A 15,499-nucleotide genomic window follows, 5' to 3' on the forward strand; every position below is an offset into this window, starting at 1 on the left:
CTTTTTTTCCTCTTAATTTTTCCTTTTCTTTTTAAATAAGCTAGGCACAAGCCATGGATCAGGATACTTCGGATACACCAGATACTTGGGCTTTAGCTGGGAGAACAGCCTGCCAAGAGAAAGAAAACAAATTGACTCAGGTATCCTAAATGTCCCCAGGAGTCAGAGCTAAGCAGAAGCTTATTGAAGATGACAAGGAAAATGGCATGCTCTCCTTTTGCAAGGGGATGAGCAGGAGTCTTCCTCAAAAGTCAAGATAGGATTCCTGCATTTTCCTTCATAGAGATATGGCAGCAAAGAGAAGTAGAGCTACAGAATTTTGCACAAATAATGGGCCACCCTCCTCAGCCATGGCCTTGTAAGGGACCAGGACCAAGACAAATGCAGGGAGGACTGTCCCCTCTACTCTCTGTCATGTACACAGGGACTAAGGGATAAGCAGACCTCAGTACATCCCATCCAAGAATAGGCAAATGAAGTTAAGAAAAACCCAACTGAGAGGGCTTTGAGATTCGGCTTTGTTCCTTTCTCCTTTTTTTAACTTAGAGGAATTATGTGACAACTCCTAACAAGTGCAATGCCTCTTTGTTCTCTCCTCCACCGTCTTCCTCTCCCTTTCTAGATATTTGGTACTGTCTGTCCAGAAGCAACCATTATTGTGATTTAGAATACATCCTTCCACTCAATACTTGTCCTAGCAAGGTGGAGTACATTTTCACATATTAATTGCCATTCTATTTCCATCTTTTATAAATTGCCCCATGAGATCTTTTGTCCAGTTTGTATTAGGTTGTCCTTTTCTCACAAATTTGTGGGAACTTTATATGTTCCAGATTCTAAAATGTTATCCTGGGAGCCTGGGTGGCTCAGTTGGTTAAGCGACTGCCTTCGGCTCAGGTCATGATCCCGGAGTCCCGGGATCGAGTCCCACATCGAGTCCCGCATCGAGTCCCGCATCGAGTCCCGCATCGGGCTCCCTGCTCGGCGGGGAGTCTGCTTCTCCCTCTGACTCCCCCCTCTTGTGCTCATTCTCTCTCTCAAATAAATAAATAAAATCTTTAAAATAAAATAAAATAAAATAAAATGTTACCCTAACACTTAAGTTACAAATATCTTCCTCAGTCTCTAGTTTTTGTTTATTCTCTCCTTTGTGGTACAGAAGTTTTTAATCATGGTATGGGCAAATTTGTCAGACCTTTATTTAATGGGTTGTGGTCTCTGTTAAAAAAAAATCATCTCTTCTGGGGCGCCCGGGTGGCTCAGTCGTTAAGCGTCTGCCTTCGGCTGGGGTCATGATCCCAGTGTCCTGGGATCGAGCCCTGCGTCGGGCTCCTTGCTCCGCGGGAGGCCTGCTTCTCCCTCTCCCACTCCCCCTGCTTGTGTCCCCCCCCTTGCTCTCTCTCTCTGTCAAATAAATAAATAAGAGACACAGCGAGAGAGGGAACACAAGCAGGGGGAGTGGGACAGGGAGAAGCAGGCCTCCTGCCGAGCAGGGAGCCCGACATGGGACTCGATTCCAGGATCCCGGGATCATGACCCGAGGCCAAGGTAGACGCCTAACGACTGAGCCACCCAGGCGCCCCAATAAATAAAATATTTTTTTAAAAAAATCATCTCTTCCTACTGCAAAGTCAAAAAGATGTTCTCCTACCCTGTCCGCCTGCACTCACCCCTCGGAGAGGCGAACCTGACTGCAGAGCACTCGCCGCCCCGCCACACCCTCCCGCTCGCCCGCCACCATGCTGTGTAGCAAGCGACTGGGGCTCTCTGGACTGACCCTCGCCCTGTCCCTGCTTGTGTGCCTGGGCGCGCTGGCTGAGGCGTACCCCTCCAAGCCAGACAACCCCGGAGAGGACGCGCCGGCGCAGGACATGGCCAGATACTATTCAGCGCTGCGGCACTACATCAACCTCATCACCAGGCAGAGGTATGGAAATCTAGCCCCGAGACACTGATTTCAGACCTCTTGATGAGAGAAAGTACAGAAAATGTTCCCAGAACTAGGCTGGAAGACCCTTCTATGTGGTGATGGGAAATGAAACTCGCTCTCCAGTCTTTACCTATTTTCAACCCGAATTTCATCCTGTAAAACTAGTCTGCCGATCCTCTCAATGCATGCAGCCACTGTGTTCAACTCTGCAGAGTTTCCCTTTGTCATCCTTGTATATATGTGTGTTTAAATAAAGTACCAAGCATTCAAAAAAAAAAAAGATGTTCTCCTATATTTTCTTCAAGTTGTCTTAAAGTTTTCTCATATCTATATTTTTAATCCATGTAAATTTTTCTTTATGTACAGTGTGAGCAAGGTATCTGATTTTACTTTTCCATATGACTCCACTGTCCCAATTAATGTGTTAAATAATGAATCCTTCTTCAACTTATTTGTATTGCTACCTGAGCAGAATCTTCTAGTTCTTCAATATTTTTTCTCAATTGCCTTCTATAGTAAAAAAAACTTTAACTGGAAACCTGGGCACTCAGAATTAACTATACTTCCCAGCCTTATATGCAACAGAATATGGCCATGTTTTAGCTAAAGAGTTGTTAGAGGAAGCAGTGTATGCAACCTTCAGGAAATGTCCCCAAAGGGAGAAGACATACCTTTTTCCTTCCTAAACCTCTTTCCTTCTGGCAGAATACAGACAAGTTGGTTGGAGGTAGAGAAGCCATCCTGAGTCATTAGTGTAGTTAGAAAAGTTGGCCATGAGCAATGGTATAAAAAGTTAGAAGGGGGCACCTTGGAGGCTCAGTTGGTTAAGCATCCTTCTCTTGATTTCGGCTCAGGTCATGATCTCAGGTCTTGAGATCAAGCCCTGTATGGGGCCCGGCACTGAGCATGGAGTCTGCTTGGGATTCTCTCTCTCCTGCTCCTTTTCCCTCTGCCCCTTCCCCAAGGGTGAGAGAGTGTGCACTCTCTCTCTAAAAAAAACAAAGTTAGAAAAAGTCTAGGTTCTTGACTGCTCAGCATTAGTAGGTGAGAAAGAAATACACATCTATCCTGTTTAAGCTATTGCCATTTTGAGTGTCCTGTCACTCATAGAAAGAAATTCTTTTTTTTTAAGATTTTATTTATTTGAGAGAGAGAATGAGAGAGAGAGAGAGAGAGAGCATGAGAGGGGGTTGGGTCAGAGGGAGAAGCAGACTCCCTGCTGAGCAGGGAGCCCAATGTGGGACTCCATCCTAGGACTCCAGGATCATGACCTGAGCCGAAGGCAGTCACTTAACCAACTGAGCCACCCAGGCACCCTCATAGAAAGAAATTCTAATATATGTATATCATTTTGCCATAAATGCTTCAATCTATTTCTAAGTTCTCATTTCTCTCTCTTTTTTTTAAGACTTTATTTATTTATTTGAGATAGCACGAGAGGGAAGAGGGTCAGAAGGAAAAGCAGACTCCCTGCTGATCCGGGACTCCAGGATCATGACCTGAGCCGAAGGCAGTCTATTAACCAACTGAGCCACCCAGGCGCCCTAAGCTCTCGTTTCTCTTATACTGATCTATTTATCTATCATTGGACCAGACACCACATGCTTTACTTAATATAATTTTATATTAAGTTTTGATGTCTAATAGGTAAATCGCCTCTCCTAGTTCCTTTTCAGAATTGCTTTGGCAGTTCTTTGACTATTACTCCTCCATAATAACTTTAGAATCTGTCTAGTTCCATAGGGGAAAGTGTGATGGCACTTTTATTTGAATTTCCTTTAACTTATAGATAATTTAAGGAGCATCAACACCTTTATGAAATTGAATGTTCCCATGCATCGTCATAGTATAACTCTAGATTTATGTTTTTATGTTTTACAATAACATTTTTCACTTTTTCTCGATAAAGTTTTGCATATCCCTTGTCAGATTTATAGTCCTTGATGTTATTGTAAGTGGTATTTTTTATTGCTTTGCTTAATGGGTTACTGATAAAAGATACCATTAATTTTTGTATGTTGATCTTATATTCAGTAACCCTGCTGAACTCTTTTTTTTTTAAGATTTTATTATTTATTTGACAGAGATAGACACAGCAAGAGAGGGAACACAAGCAGGGGAGTGGGAGAGGGAGAAGCAGGCTTCCAGCGGAGCAGGGAGCCCGATGCAGGGCTCGATCCCAGAACCCTGGGATCATGACCTGAGCCAAAGGCAGACGCTTAAGGACTGAGCCACCCAGGCGCCCCACCCTGCTGAACTCTTATTTGTCCTAAAAGTTTGTCTACAGAGTCTCTTGCATTTCCTATTAATTAGCTTCCATCAAGCAGCCACAGGGACGTGGAAAAAGTAGAGTTGAATTGACTCAATGGTGACAGCATGAAGAATCTTGAAATAGAAGAGTAGTACAGGCAAGAAGTTTGGGTGCTAGCAGTAGAGACTAGCCAGTAACATGGTAACTGGACAAACAGGGCAGAGTTGGAATTCTGAAAAAGGGTACAAGCTAGCACACTTCAGGGGGATATGCTAACCCTGGAGCCAGATGTAGGGCCATGAAACACCAGAGCTGAGGGAGAGGAGAGTAGGGTCTGGAAAGATAAGATTCAAGCATCAGAGGCAGTCACTGAACCAAATAAAATCACTCCCATGGAGATCATTTAAGGTAGATCCATTTGAGCCAAAAATAGATTTTGTCCAATCTGAAGAAACTTGGGAGCAGAAGTTGCTTTGTCTTAGGTGAGATACTGAATGCCACTACTGGAATAAATATCATTGCAATACAGGAAGAAGTATGGTGAAAGAGAGAAGAACTGGATCCCAACCACGGATGGACCACTGGAAGCCACCTTAGACTGAAACCTTTTAACTTCTCATAAACACTGAAAAGAAAGGTAATTTTGTCAGGGCTGCAGTGTCTCTCTGGGGATTGTAGTTAATAAACCCTTCCTTACAGTTCTCATCACCACTTCTGAATTCTGTGGTGTTTTTACATTTTCATTACAGGGTTATATGAATTTCTGAGTTCTAGATGTCTGTCTAAGGGACCCTGAAATCACATTAAGATAGGAAATAGCTCTGAGTTCTAGATGTCTGTCTAAGGGACCCTGAAATCACGTTAAGATAGGAAATAGCTCTATTGTCTGGAATAAGACCCTTAAAGGTCTAAAAGCAGAAATCAGAAGGAATCATAGGTCCATAAAGTGACAGATGCCTGAATTCACTTGACTTGCATTCTGAATCTAGGAAAAGCCTGCTGCAAATGGTCATCATCATCAGCATGCCAGTGGCCAGGGAAGTAGCCAGACTTTTAACAATGTCCAGGTACCCAGGGTGCCGCTATTCTGCCTCAGCCTGCCACCTAGTGGTCATAGCAATTGATGCAGCATGTTCCTGGAGTCATCACACGATCCATATATAGCTTTATCCTTTTCTGGGCCTCGGAGTCCATGCTTACTGGGTCAAACCAAGGGAAAGAGGGAAGTAGACACTCCTGTTACAATGTGACAAGATAATGCAGTTAGTGATAAAATTATTATTAAAAGATATTTCCAATAATAAAGAAATATAATTCTTACACTTGTTATATAATTTGGAGTTTCCCTAAAACAATTGTTTCAATGTCACTTGCTTAAACATCAGTGAAATGGATCATCAATAACCTCAGCTTATGTCACAGTTAGATGATTGGATCAGCTATGTAGACTGCTAGGATGCATGAAAATAAGACCTCAGGGGTTTCATGATTACCACCCTGATCTTGAGTAACCTTGTATTCATCACTGTAGACATCACGTGGACAAAAGAATTTCAATTTCCCTCAATAAAAATTGAAGATAACCTCAACTTAATGCCAAGCTCAATCTTAGGACAAATGCCATCCATCTTAAAACTACCTTTCACTTATACTTCTTGGAGAAGAGTTTCTCCAGGACCTGAAAGTAGGACTAGGTTGCTTATTCTAAAATATTTTCTGCTGTATTTAGACCTTTGCTGTGAAAAGAGGTTACTCTGAACCAACACAAAGACTCTCAGCATAGACTTGAATGATCTCCCAACTTGAGGTATCTCCAGAAGTAGCAGCTTTGGAGGACAGCAAGCCACCAGGCAGACTCTGGAGTAGAGCTGAGTAGCAATTTCAGGCCCAGGTCTAAATTTGGAGCCCAGTTCATACAAAGTCATCTGTGGTAAGGACCATTCACAGCCCATTCATAGCTCTACCTCTAGTTTATATGCATTCAAAAGGTGTCATAACCCAAAACTCCATGATGATGCTAATCTCTAATTTGGAATTAATCAGTGCTATCCTCTCACATATTAGGGTTTTGTTTATTTTTACTTCTTTGTTTTGGTTTTAGACCATTAAAGTTCTTTACTTCTTGTTGACTCTAAATCATTTATTAAAATAAGCCCACTTTAGGATAATGCTGAATTACAAACTGATCTTACACTTTTAAGTGCAAAAAGGGGAGGAAAGGAAAATGCACATAAAAAGGACATCCCTCCTCCCCATAATTTAGGCGGATAGGAAAGGAAACAAATCATCATTCAAGGAACACTACTCTGCTCCAGATATTTCACCATCTTGTATATTACTTAAACCTTCAGACAAACTTAGGAACTTGAGAAGACGGTACCTCGGTTCAGATCCTTTCTCTACCGCTTGTCGTCTGTGTCCATGAGTAAATTGCTTACCATCTCCAAGCCTCAGGGTCCTTGTGTGTCAAATAGAGAGAATACCTTGGAAGAGCCATAAAAATTAAATGAGAACCTGGCACAGAACAACCACATAACAAACTGTAGTAGCCATTCAACTGAAGCCAGGTATTAATTCCATTTTATGGATAATAAACAAAATATCGCTTCTAAATTGTTTTAAACTCACTGCAACTTAAGAAGGAGGAGGAGGAGGAGGAGGAGGGAGGGGGAGGGGCGCCTGGATGGCTCAGTCGTTAAGCATCTGCCTTCGGCTTGGGTCATGATCCCAGAGTCCTGGGATCGAGCCCGGCATCAGGCTCCTGATCCCTGGGAAGTCTGCTTCTCCCTCTCCCACTCCCCCTGCCTGTGTTGTCTCTCTCTGTCAAATAAATAAAATCTTTTTTTAAAAAAAAGAAGAATATCAAAAATCTACAACTAGAGCCATTATCTAGAAATAACAGCTGACGTTCCATTGATTACTACAGAAAATAAAAAGAAGTGCTAGTGCATTTCTTTCTTTTTATATAGATTTATTTTTTTTAAGTAATCTCTATACCCAAAGTGGGGTTTGAACTTATGACCCCAAGATCAAGAGTCACATGCTCTTCCAACTGAGCCAGCATTTCTAAAATCTACTTTCAGGAGACTCAGGTTTGTTGGTTTGTTTTATACATACTGGGTCTAGAATGAACTACCAGAAAGGAAAAGATTTATCTTCTCTCTACTTTTCCCCAGCTCCTATCAGAAAGTTTTTTTTTTAAGATTTTATTTATTTATTCGAGAGAGAGAGAATGAGAGATAGAGAGCACGAGAGGGGGGAGGGTCAGAGGGAGAAGCAGACTCCCCGCTGAGCAGGGAGCCTGATGCGGGACTCGATCCCGGGACTCCAGGATCATGACCCAAGCGGAAGACAGTCGCTCAACCAACTGAGCCACCCAGGCGCCCCCTATCAGAAAGTTTTAAAGATTCCTAAACTTTGAGGAAATAATTGCTGGTACAATTTTGTTTCCTGAAGATAGCTAAATTCTCTCTAAATATCTCCAGCAATTCCATTCATTCCCAAGGATCCAATTCCAGGAATTCAGGGTTTCCTTAAGGAACGCTGAAGTCCCTAGTATATTTCTGTGAGATGCTTTGGTACTGCCTTTGTATCCCTTTTGAATTTACACAAGGTCCAAATTATTACATTGTTAATAAATTAAGTAATATACATCAACCCTGGTCAGGACATAGCAGAATGATCGAGTTCTATCATTTGCAATGGGGAAAAGAACTTAAGACCCCTCTTGTGTAGGAATTGATCTGAGCAGCATCAGCAAGTTTGCCTAGACTGAGGGACAGTTTCCATAGAAATACCAGGCATCTTGATAAAAATTTGTCAATCCCCAAAAATACATATGACATGGGAAATTTGGTGATAAAAATAAACATTAGATTTTATGGTTTTCACTAAATGAAATCTTTTTTTAAGTAATTTGTTGCTTCCAATCAAATAAAACGTGTACTATTTAAAACAGAAAGTTTGCTTCTTGATAACTCAATTTTCAATCTATTATATGCATCAGTCCACAGATCACCAACAACACTGGCAATTCTTTCCACATTGCCATTTAAAACATAGGAATTAAAAGGGTAATAAGCCACAGAGGAGTAGTAGATTCTTTATTTTTATTTACTTTTTAAAAGATTTTATTTATTTATTTGACAGAGACAGAGAGAGAGACAGCGAGAGAGGGAATACAAGCGGGAGGGGGGGTGGGAGAGGGAGAAGCAGGCTCCCCGCGGAGCAGGGAGCCCGATGCGGGGCTCAATCCCAGGACCCTGGGACCATGACCTGAGCCGAAGGCAGCCACTTAACGACTGAGCCACCCAAACGCCCCAATAGATACTTTATTTTAGAAAATTGCATTGATCGGGCGCCTGGGTGGCTCAGATGGTTAAGCGTCTGCCTTCGGCTCAGGTCATGATCCCAGGATCCTGGGATCGAGTCCCGCATCGGGCTCCCTGCTCCTTGGGAGCCTGCTTCTCCCTCTGCCTCTCTCTCTCTCTCTGTCTCTCATGAATAAATAAATTAAATCTTAAAAAAAAAAAAAGAAAATTGCATTGATCAAGAGAAATTATTGCCTCAAGGGATAGAAGCATCATGGCCAGGACACAAACTATAAACCAATAAGTAAAACATTCTAAGAGAACATCTTTGAATCCATTCTTAATCAGATATTTCCCTTGAGTTCTCATTATTCCTGAAAAGAGCTGGAACATGGCTTCTTCAGAACATATACTTAGCCTAAAGCAATTTTAGAAAATTATATTTTCAAAATGTTTGTTGTTGTGCACTTTATAAAAGTCCTGCAAATGGACACCATTGAGTAGAACTGAAAAGCATTAACTCTGCATTGGCCAGGGAATTTTTTTAACATGTTTGAAGTTTTTCATAACAAAAAAGGGTTTTTGGCATGTACTTTGAAATGTTTTTAAGGATTGTGCTGATCTGTTCCCATCATAAATAAAGGGCATGGGAGACTGGATTAGAAAGTAGTCTAGGTTTTCAAATAGGACCATGTGCTGCGCAGCAGTGAAGGGAGACAGGGTGGGGATGACTGAGTGGTAACTAGAATACCTACTAGGACTAGGTAGTTACTGGAATTCCTTTTCACATTTCACATTGTACTTGCAATCTCATCCAAACGTAGGGGAATTTCCTTAAACCTGAGTCATAGCATTCAACTTATACCTTCCCTCGCCTAAGTAATCAGAAAAAGGCCAACAATAAAAAAAACAGTGACTCTGAGACACAGCTGAAGCTATCCCTGAGAGTTCCTTCCAAGATTTACAAAGTTATGAGAGTGTTAATTTCCTTAAACCTGCATCATAGCATTCAATTTATTCATTCCTGCGCCTTAAGTAGTCAGAAAATGTCTACAATAAAAACAATGACTCTGAGACACAATTAAAGCTATCAGAAGTAACGAGGCCCGAGGACAGGCACCCTACCCCAGTCCAAACCTGCACCACTTTCGGACAGTCCTCTACATGTGGATTAAGACTAAAAACTGAGGGCGCCTGGGTGGTTCAGTTGGTTAAGCGTCTGCCTTCAGCTCAGGTCATGATCCCGGGGTCCTGGGTTCAAGACCCATATCGGGCTCCCTGCTTGGCGGGAAGCCTGCTTCTCCCTCTCCCACTCCCCTTGTTTGTGTTCCCTCTCTCGCTGTGTCTCTCTCTGTCAAATAAATATAATCTTTAAAAAAGATAAAAATAATAAAATTTAATTTAATTTAATTTAGCTTAATCTAAAAAGAAATTAATAACCTTAGTTTCTGGCTTTACTCTGATCATCTCTTCTCCTTCAGGCAAAAGTGCTCTCCACAGCCCCACCTTGTAGTCTCCACGAAAGACATTTTTTTCCTTATCAATTCACTGGTGCCCTTCTCCATGAAAAGTGTTGTCTGGAGTCTGCCTCTGTTGACATCACTGTAGCTAAGCTGGCAGCTTGGCTACATGACAGGCAATATGTGACAATAATGCAAGAGACTACTGGGATTTTTTGTTTCAAATAAACACACATTAATGGAGAAGGAAAGGTAAACTTTCACAGATTAAAAACTTTTCCTCCAGTTTTTCTATCCCTCAAAACACTTTGGGAACGTTTCCCCTAAAACTGTCTTAAAAGCCTTAAATCTTTCTCCAGGGGCGCCTGCGTGATTCAGTCCTTAAGCGTCTGCCTTCGGCTCAGGTCATGATCCCAGGGTCCTGGGATCGATCCCCGCATTGGGCTCCCTGCTCAGCGGGAAGCCTGCTTCTCCCTCTCCCACTCCCCCTGCTTGTGTTCCCTCTCTCACTGTGTCTCTCTCTGTCAAATAAATAAATAAAATCTTTAAAAATAAATAAATAAATAAATAAATAAATCTTTCTCTTTCACACAATCTCTTAGTTTATAGCCACAACTTGTAAGTTAAACTGAGACCTGGTTTAAGTGCTTTCTTTGATGTGTAAGGATGACATGACACAGCTCATTAATTATATATCTTACTGTGGGCTTTTATTTGGGGCTGGGGGAGTAAATCAATCACATTCTGTAAATGAGTTTTCTTTTTGTCGTTGGATTTCTTTTTTTTTTTTTAAAGATTTTATTTATTTATTTGAGAGAGAGAGAATGAGAGATAGAGAGCGCGAGAGGGAAGAGGGTCAGAGGGAGAAGCAGACTCCCTGCCGAGCAGGGAGCCCGATGTGGGACTCGATCCCGGGACTCCAGGATCATGACCTGAGCCGAAGGCAGTCGCTTAACCAACTGAGCCACCCAGGCGCCCTGTCGTTGGATTTCTATTCTTTGTTGTTTGTTTGTTTGTTTCCACAAAAAGGGGACTACTGACGGAATTGGAATCACCTCACCAACATGAAGTAACCAGTACTTTTGGAACTTTTTTAAATAGGAAGGATTGAATTTTAATATTCTGATTTATTAGCATTACAACTGATTTTCCCGTTGTAATTTTTACTCCTGAGGAACTCAACCGCAAAGATAATCTAAACAAAACTGCTTCCCGCTCCCCCACTTCCCTGTCTTAAATTTCTGGAAGAGAAAAACCAGTGTAAGTGTTCCCTATTAATAAAGTACATAAAAAAATGAAAAGTCAGCTATCCCTCAACAAAAGGATTAATCATAGTTTCTCTAAAAATAGCAAATTCTTGTGTGTCATCTTAAATATGGTTGACTTTGTAGAAAACTTTAGAAACACATACATTGGAAAAATATGGTATTGCTGTATTAATTAGCAGGTTATCATGATGCCCCAGCACTTTCTGCTATCAAGATTCCATTGATCTCAGATTTTCTTTTCTCTTATGAAACAACAAGTTATTTTCTAAGCCAGCATATCTTTCCTTAGTCAGAAAATATGAATGTATGTATGGACAGAATTCTGACCAAAAGGGTTACCAGGAAGGGCTGACTCAACAGAGCTGTGGCTAGACATCTTAGAAGAATAGATTTGAACCTTAATCTTCTAATCGGCCTGAGTCATTCAATTTTAAGTTGCTTTGCATGCACTTTTAGCTTATTTCTGAAGGTCGTTCTGTTTCTTGTGCTTCTTGTGTGTTTAGTCAGCTGATTTACTATCTGCTTTACTGGTATTTCACAACATTTGCAAAATTTGGTCTAATTTCCCTGAAGTTAAAGAGACAAACTACGACATATCTTCTTTCCATGTATTTAAATTTTATCTGTCAGTCTTTTCCAGGCTTTTCCACAGAGGCAACATTACTTATATCTTTTTTTTTTTAATAAGGCTTTTTCAGCTCCCCTACAGCAAGTAAATGAAAGATTGATAAAGAAAATGTCATATAATTTGTAATCAGCAGTTGACAACTTCACATATTATATACTTATCATTGAAATGACTCCTACAGGGATGCCTGGGTGGCTCAGTCCGTTAAGCATCTGCCTTTGGCTCAGATCACCTGGGATTGAGCCCTGCCTTGGGCTTCTTGCTCAGTGGGAGTTGGCTTCTCCCTCTACCTCTGTCACTCCCCCTGCTTGTGCTCTCTGTGTCAAATAAATAAATAAAATCTTTTTAAAAAAATGACTTCTAGAATTAAGTGAAACTGTACTCAAAAGTTTTTTTTTTAAGATTTATTTATTTGAGAGCGCAAGAATGAGAATACATGAGAGGGGGGAGGGTTAGAGGGAGAAGCAGGCTCCTCGCTGAGCAGGGAGCCTGATGCAGGACTCGATCCCGGGACTCCAGGATCATGACCTGAGCCGAAGGCAGTCGCTTAACCAACTGAGCCATCCAGGCGCCCGAAAAGTTTTTTTTTTTTAAGATTTTATTTATTTGTTTAATTGACAGAGAGAGAGAGACAGTGAGAGAGAGAACACAAGCAAGGTGACTGGGAGAGGGAGAAGCAGGCTTCCTGTGGAGCAGGGAGCCTGATGTGGGGCTCAATCCCAGGACCCTGGGATCATGACCTGAGCAACCCAGGCGCCCCTCTAGGGGCTCAGTCTGTTAAGCGCCTGCCTTCAGCTCAGGTCATGATCCCAGGGTCCTGGGATTGAGCCCTGCATCGGGTTCCCTGCTCTGCCGGGAGCCTGCTTCCCCGTCTCCCACTCCCCCTGCTTGTGTTCCCTCTCTTGCTGTCTCTCTCTCCGTCAAATAAATAAATAAAATCTTAAAAAAAAAAAGTTTTAAGATGCAAAGTTAACATACAAGGTATAGAAAATTAGGGAAATTATGGAGATACAATATCCTAGGATTTGAATACCTGAAAAGGGAATACACTGGAATTGTAATAGTGGCTTTCACTGATCTTAAACAAATCATTTCATTCGATTGCCATCCGCTAGTTCCCCTCTTTAAAAGTGGTTATAATAACACCCACGTCCTTGTGGATATGTTCCAAGAATTACCCAATTATTAGGTTATAAAGCACTGAGGAAATTTTAACTCTGCTGTGCAAACATTGAGTGCATGCTAGCATATAAACATGACAGAAAAAGCTACGCATTTACCTATCTTGTTCTGTTTAGGTCTTGATCACTATCCGAGGACTTCTGACAGTACAGCTGCTTAAAGTTAACAGGATATGGGAAAGTATGTCCAGACTACCCATTTTTTTAAATTCCTTCCTAAAAATATTATTCCTCTTCCCCTGGAATATATTAATCATATACCACTTGCTCTCTAGAAAATATAAATAAAACCTATGTCCTCTAACTTCCATAACTGTTAGAGAAATATTTATACTTGTCTTGGACGATAATTAAGAAATGTTTCCTTCAAGGTACATTTTACTTATAAACTCCTTGAGGCAGAAAACATGTTTATACATCTTGTATACCCCCTTAGCAACCAGGACATAATATGAGGCACCATAAATATTTTTTTCATAAATATTTCTTAGGCTGTTCTCTCTGCTAAGGGCTGGGAATGGAAAGTAAGTAAGTCAATGTTCCTGTTCTCAAGGAATGACACACGCTAGTAAACTTAGATAACTCTAGTACAATTTGCTTTAATAAAAAAATGGAAAAGGGAGAGATTGTCAAGGAATCTTTAAAGAAAAGATGACATTTTAGTCTAAGGACAAATAAGAACTCATTATACACAGAAGCAGCAAACAGGTAGAGGGAACAACACAAGGAAAACATTGTATGTATAAGGTTCTGTGAGTAGTCTGATATGTAAAGCACAGAGCAGATGGCGAGAAGTGCTGGAAAATGAGACTGGAAACGGGCCAGTTTGTAAAGGTCTCGTGTTCCATACCAAAGAATTTGGATTTTATCCTACAGACAAATGGTCTCTAAAGTGGGGTGCACTCACCCAAGAGCATATGCAAAATTATTCCAGGAAAAAGCATAACATCTCTATTTACCTTTTCTCATCCTTTTACATTTTGAGTGTTTGATGAGTGTAGTGTGTGTGTGTGTGTGATTTGTAAAGAAAAATACAGGGGCTCCTGAGTGGCTCAGTCGGTTAAGCATCTGACTTTGGCTCAGGTCATCATCTCAGTGTCCTGGGATCAAGCCCTGTGTCAGGCTCCCTGCTCAGCGGGAAGTCGGCTTTTTCCTCTCTTTCTGCTCCCCCCAGCTCATGCTCTCTCTCTCTCTCTCTCAAATAAATAAAATCTTAAAAACAAAAAGAAAATGAAAAATACACATGTTGGGTGCATATTCACAATTATTAAAAAAAAAAAACCAATGTATTTATTTAATATATTCATCACAAGGGCTCAACCAGAGACTTAATTTAAAAAACAGAAACAAAACAAAAATGACACCACAGCTTAAGATACAGAGTCCTAGACAGAAATGAAGAGAAAGACTATCTAAGGAGAAAATAAAAAGACAACACAAAGAGAGAGGCTGAATAGTCAGGGATCTTGGCTGGAGACCTGCTTTGAGTAGGTTTCTTGCAGATACTTCTTAAAGGCTTGTGGGGTTTTTCCAGAGCTCGGCAGCATGCGTGTTCAAAGGACTAACAATGTTTGGTTCTCCTAGCAGGCTCTGGATGGACAGCAGGATGGTCCTCACATCATACAGGGCAGACCACTTGTCCTTCAGGATGTCCAGGCAGATGTTTCCCTGGGTGTCCACGTTGGGGTGGTAGCAGGGTGTGAGGAACTTCACCGTGGGCGCGTTATAAGGGTAGCCACTGGGGAACTCCAGGGAGAGCTTATACCTCAGGTCTTCATAAACTGTGCCTGCTGCCCCATGGATGGTCCCCACCCATTTGAAAAGCTTGTCGGATTCAGGGAAGGCAGAGATGCCTTTGTCACCAGACATCATGAGGGTCATCAGCTCCTGCAGTAGCCTCTTGCCTACGGGGCCCCGGGCGGCGCTCCCGCTGGGCTCGGCTCCTTTGCAGGCAGCGGCGACGCTGGCGGCAGCTGGGTCGCGGTTCTGGGAGGCCATCCCGGGCGGTGCCCATAGTCACAATTTTTATTGATGGAGTACACAATCAAAAAATGTGAAAGAGGGGCGCCTGGGTGGCTCAGTCGTTAAGCATCTGCCTTTGGCTCAGGTCATGATCCCAGGGTCCTGGGATCGAGCCCCGCATCGAGCCCCGCATCGGGCTCCCCGCTCCACGGGAAGCCTGCTTCTCCCTTTCCCACTCCCTCTGCTTGTGTTCCTGCTCTCGCTGTCTCTCTCTCTGTCAAATAAATAAATAAAATCTTAAAAGAAAATGTGAAAGACCTAGGCAACAAGCTGCCATTGAAGAGGTTTTTTTTTTAAAGGTAATAGTATCAGATCTATATTTTAGAGAGATAACATTGAGGTACATACGGATGATACAGGGAAAAGGAGAAATTTTTTTCAGCTTTATTGAGATATTGACATCTAACATATATAAGTTTATTTTTTAAAAAATTTTTATTTATTTATTT

At 41.7% G+C, this 15,499-nt stretch overlaps 1 protein-coding gene and 1 pseudogene across 3 annotated transcripts; one reads left to right on the forward strand and one right to left on the reverse strand.

The window, feature by feature from the left end:
• The first annotated feature begins 1,715 nt into the window (after positions 1-1,715).
• On the forward strand, positions 1,716-2,139 carry LOC113927606 (annotated as a pseudogene).
• Positions 2,140-14,537: 12,398 nt separating this feature from the next.
• LOC113927586 (ubiquitin-conjugating enzyme E2 C-like) lies at positions 14,538-15,026 on the reverse strand. Of its 3 annotated transcripts, none has more exons than XM_027603523.1 (2): positions 14,891-15,026; positions 14,538-14,809 (listed from the first exon to the last, which is right to left on the reverse strand). In XM_027603523.1, the coding sequence occupies exons 1-2, from the start codon at positions 15,024-15,026 to the stop codon at positions 14,538-14,540; spliced, it is 408 nt and encodes a 135-aa protein (XP_027459324.1). The 3 variants fall into 3 exon arrangements, with proteins under 3 accessions (XP_027459324.1, XP_027459323.1, XP_027459322.1); XM_027603522.1 differs by having other exon boundaries at positions 14,538-14,669; positions 14,742-15,026; XM_027603521.1 differs by having other exon boundaries at positions 14,538-15,026.
• Positions 15,027-15,499: the final 473 nt, after the last annotated feature.

This window comes from Zalophus californianus, chromosome 7, assembly GCF_009762305.2.
Source record: "Zalophus californianus isolate mZalCal1 chromosome 7, mZalCal1.pri.v2, whole genome shotgun sequence".
Lineage (NCBI taxonomy): Eukaryota > Metazoa > Chordata > Mammalia > Carnivora > Otariidae > Zalophus > Zalophus californianus.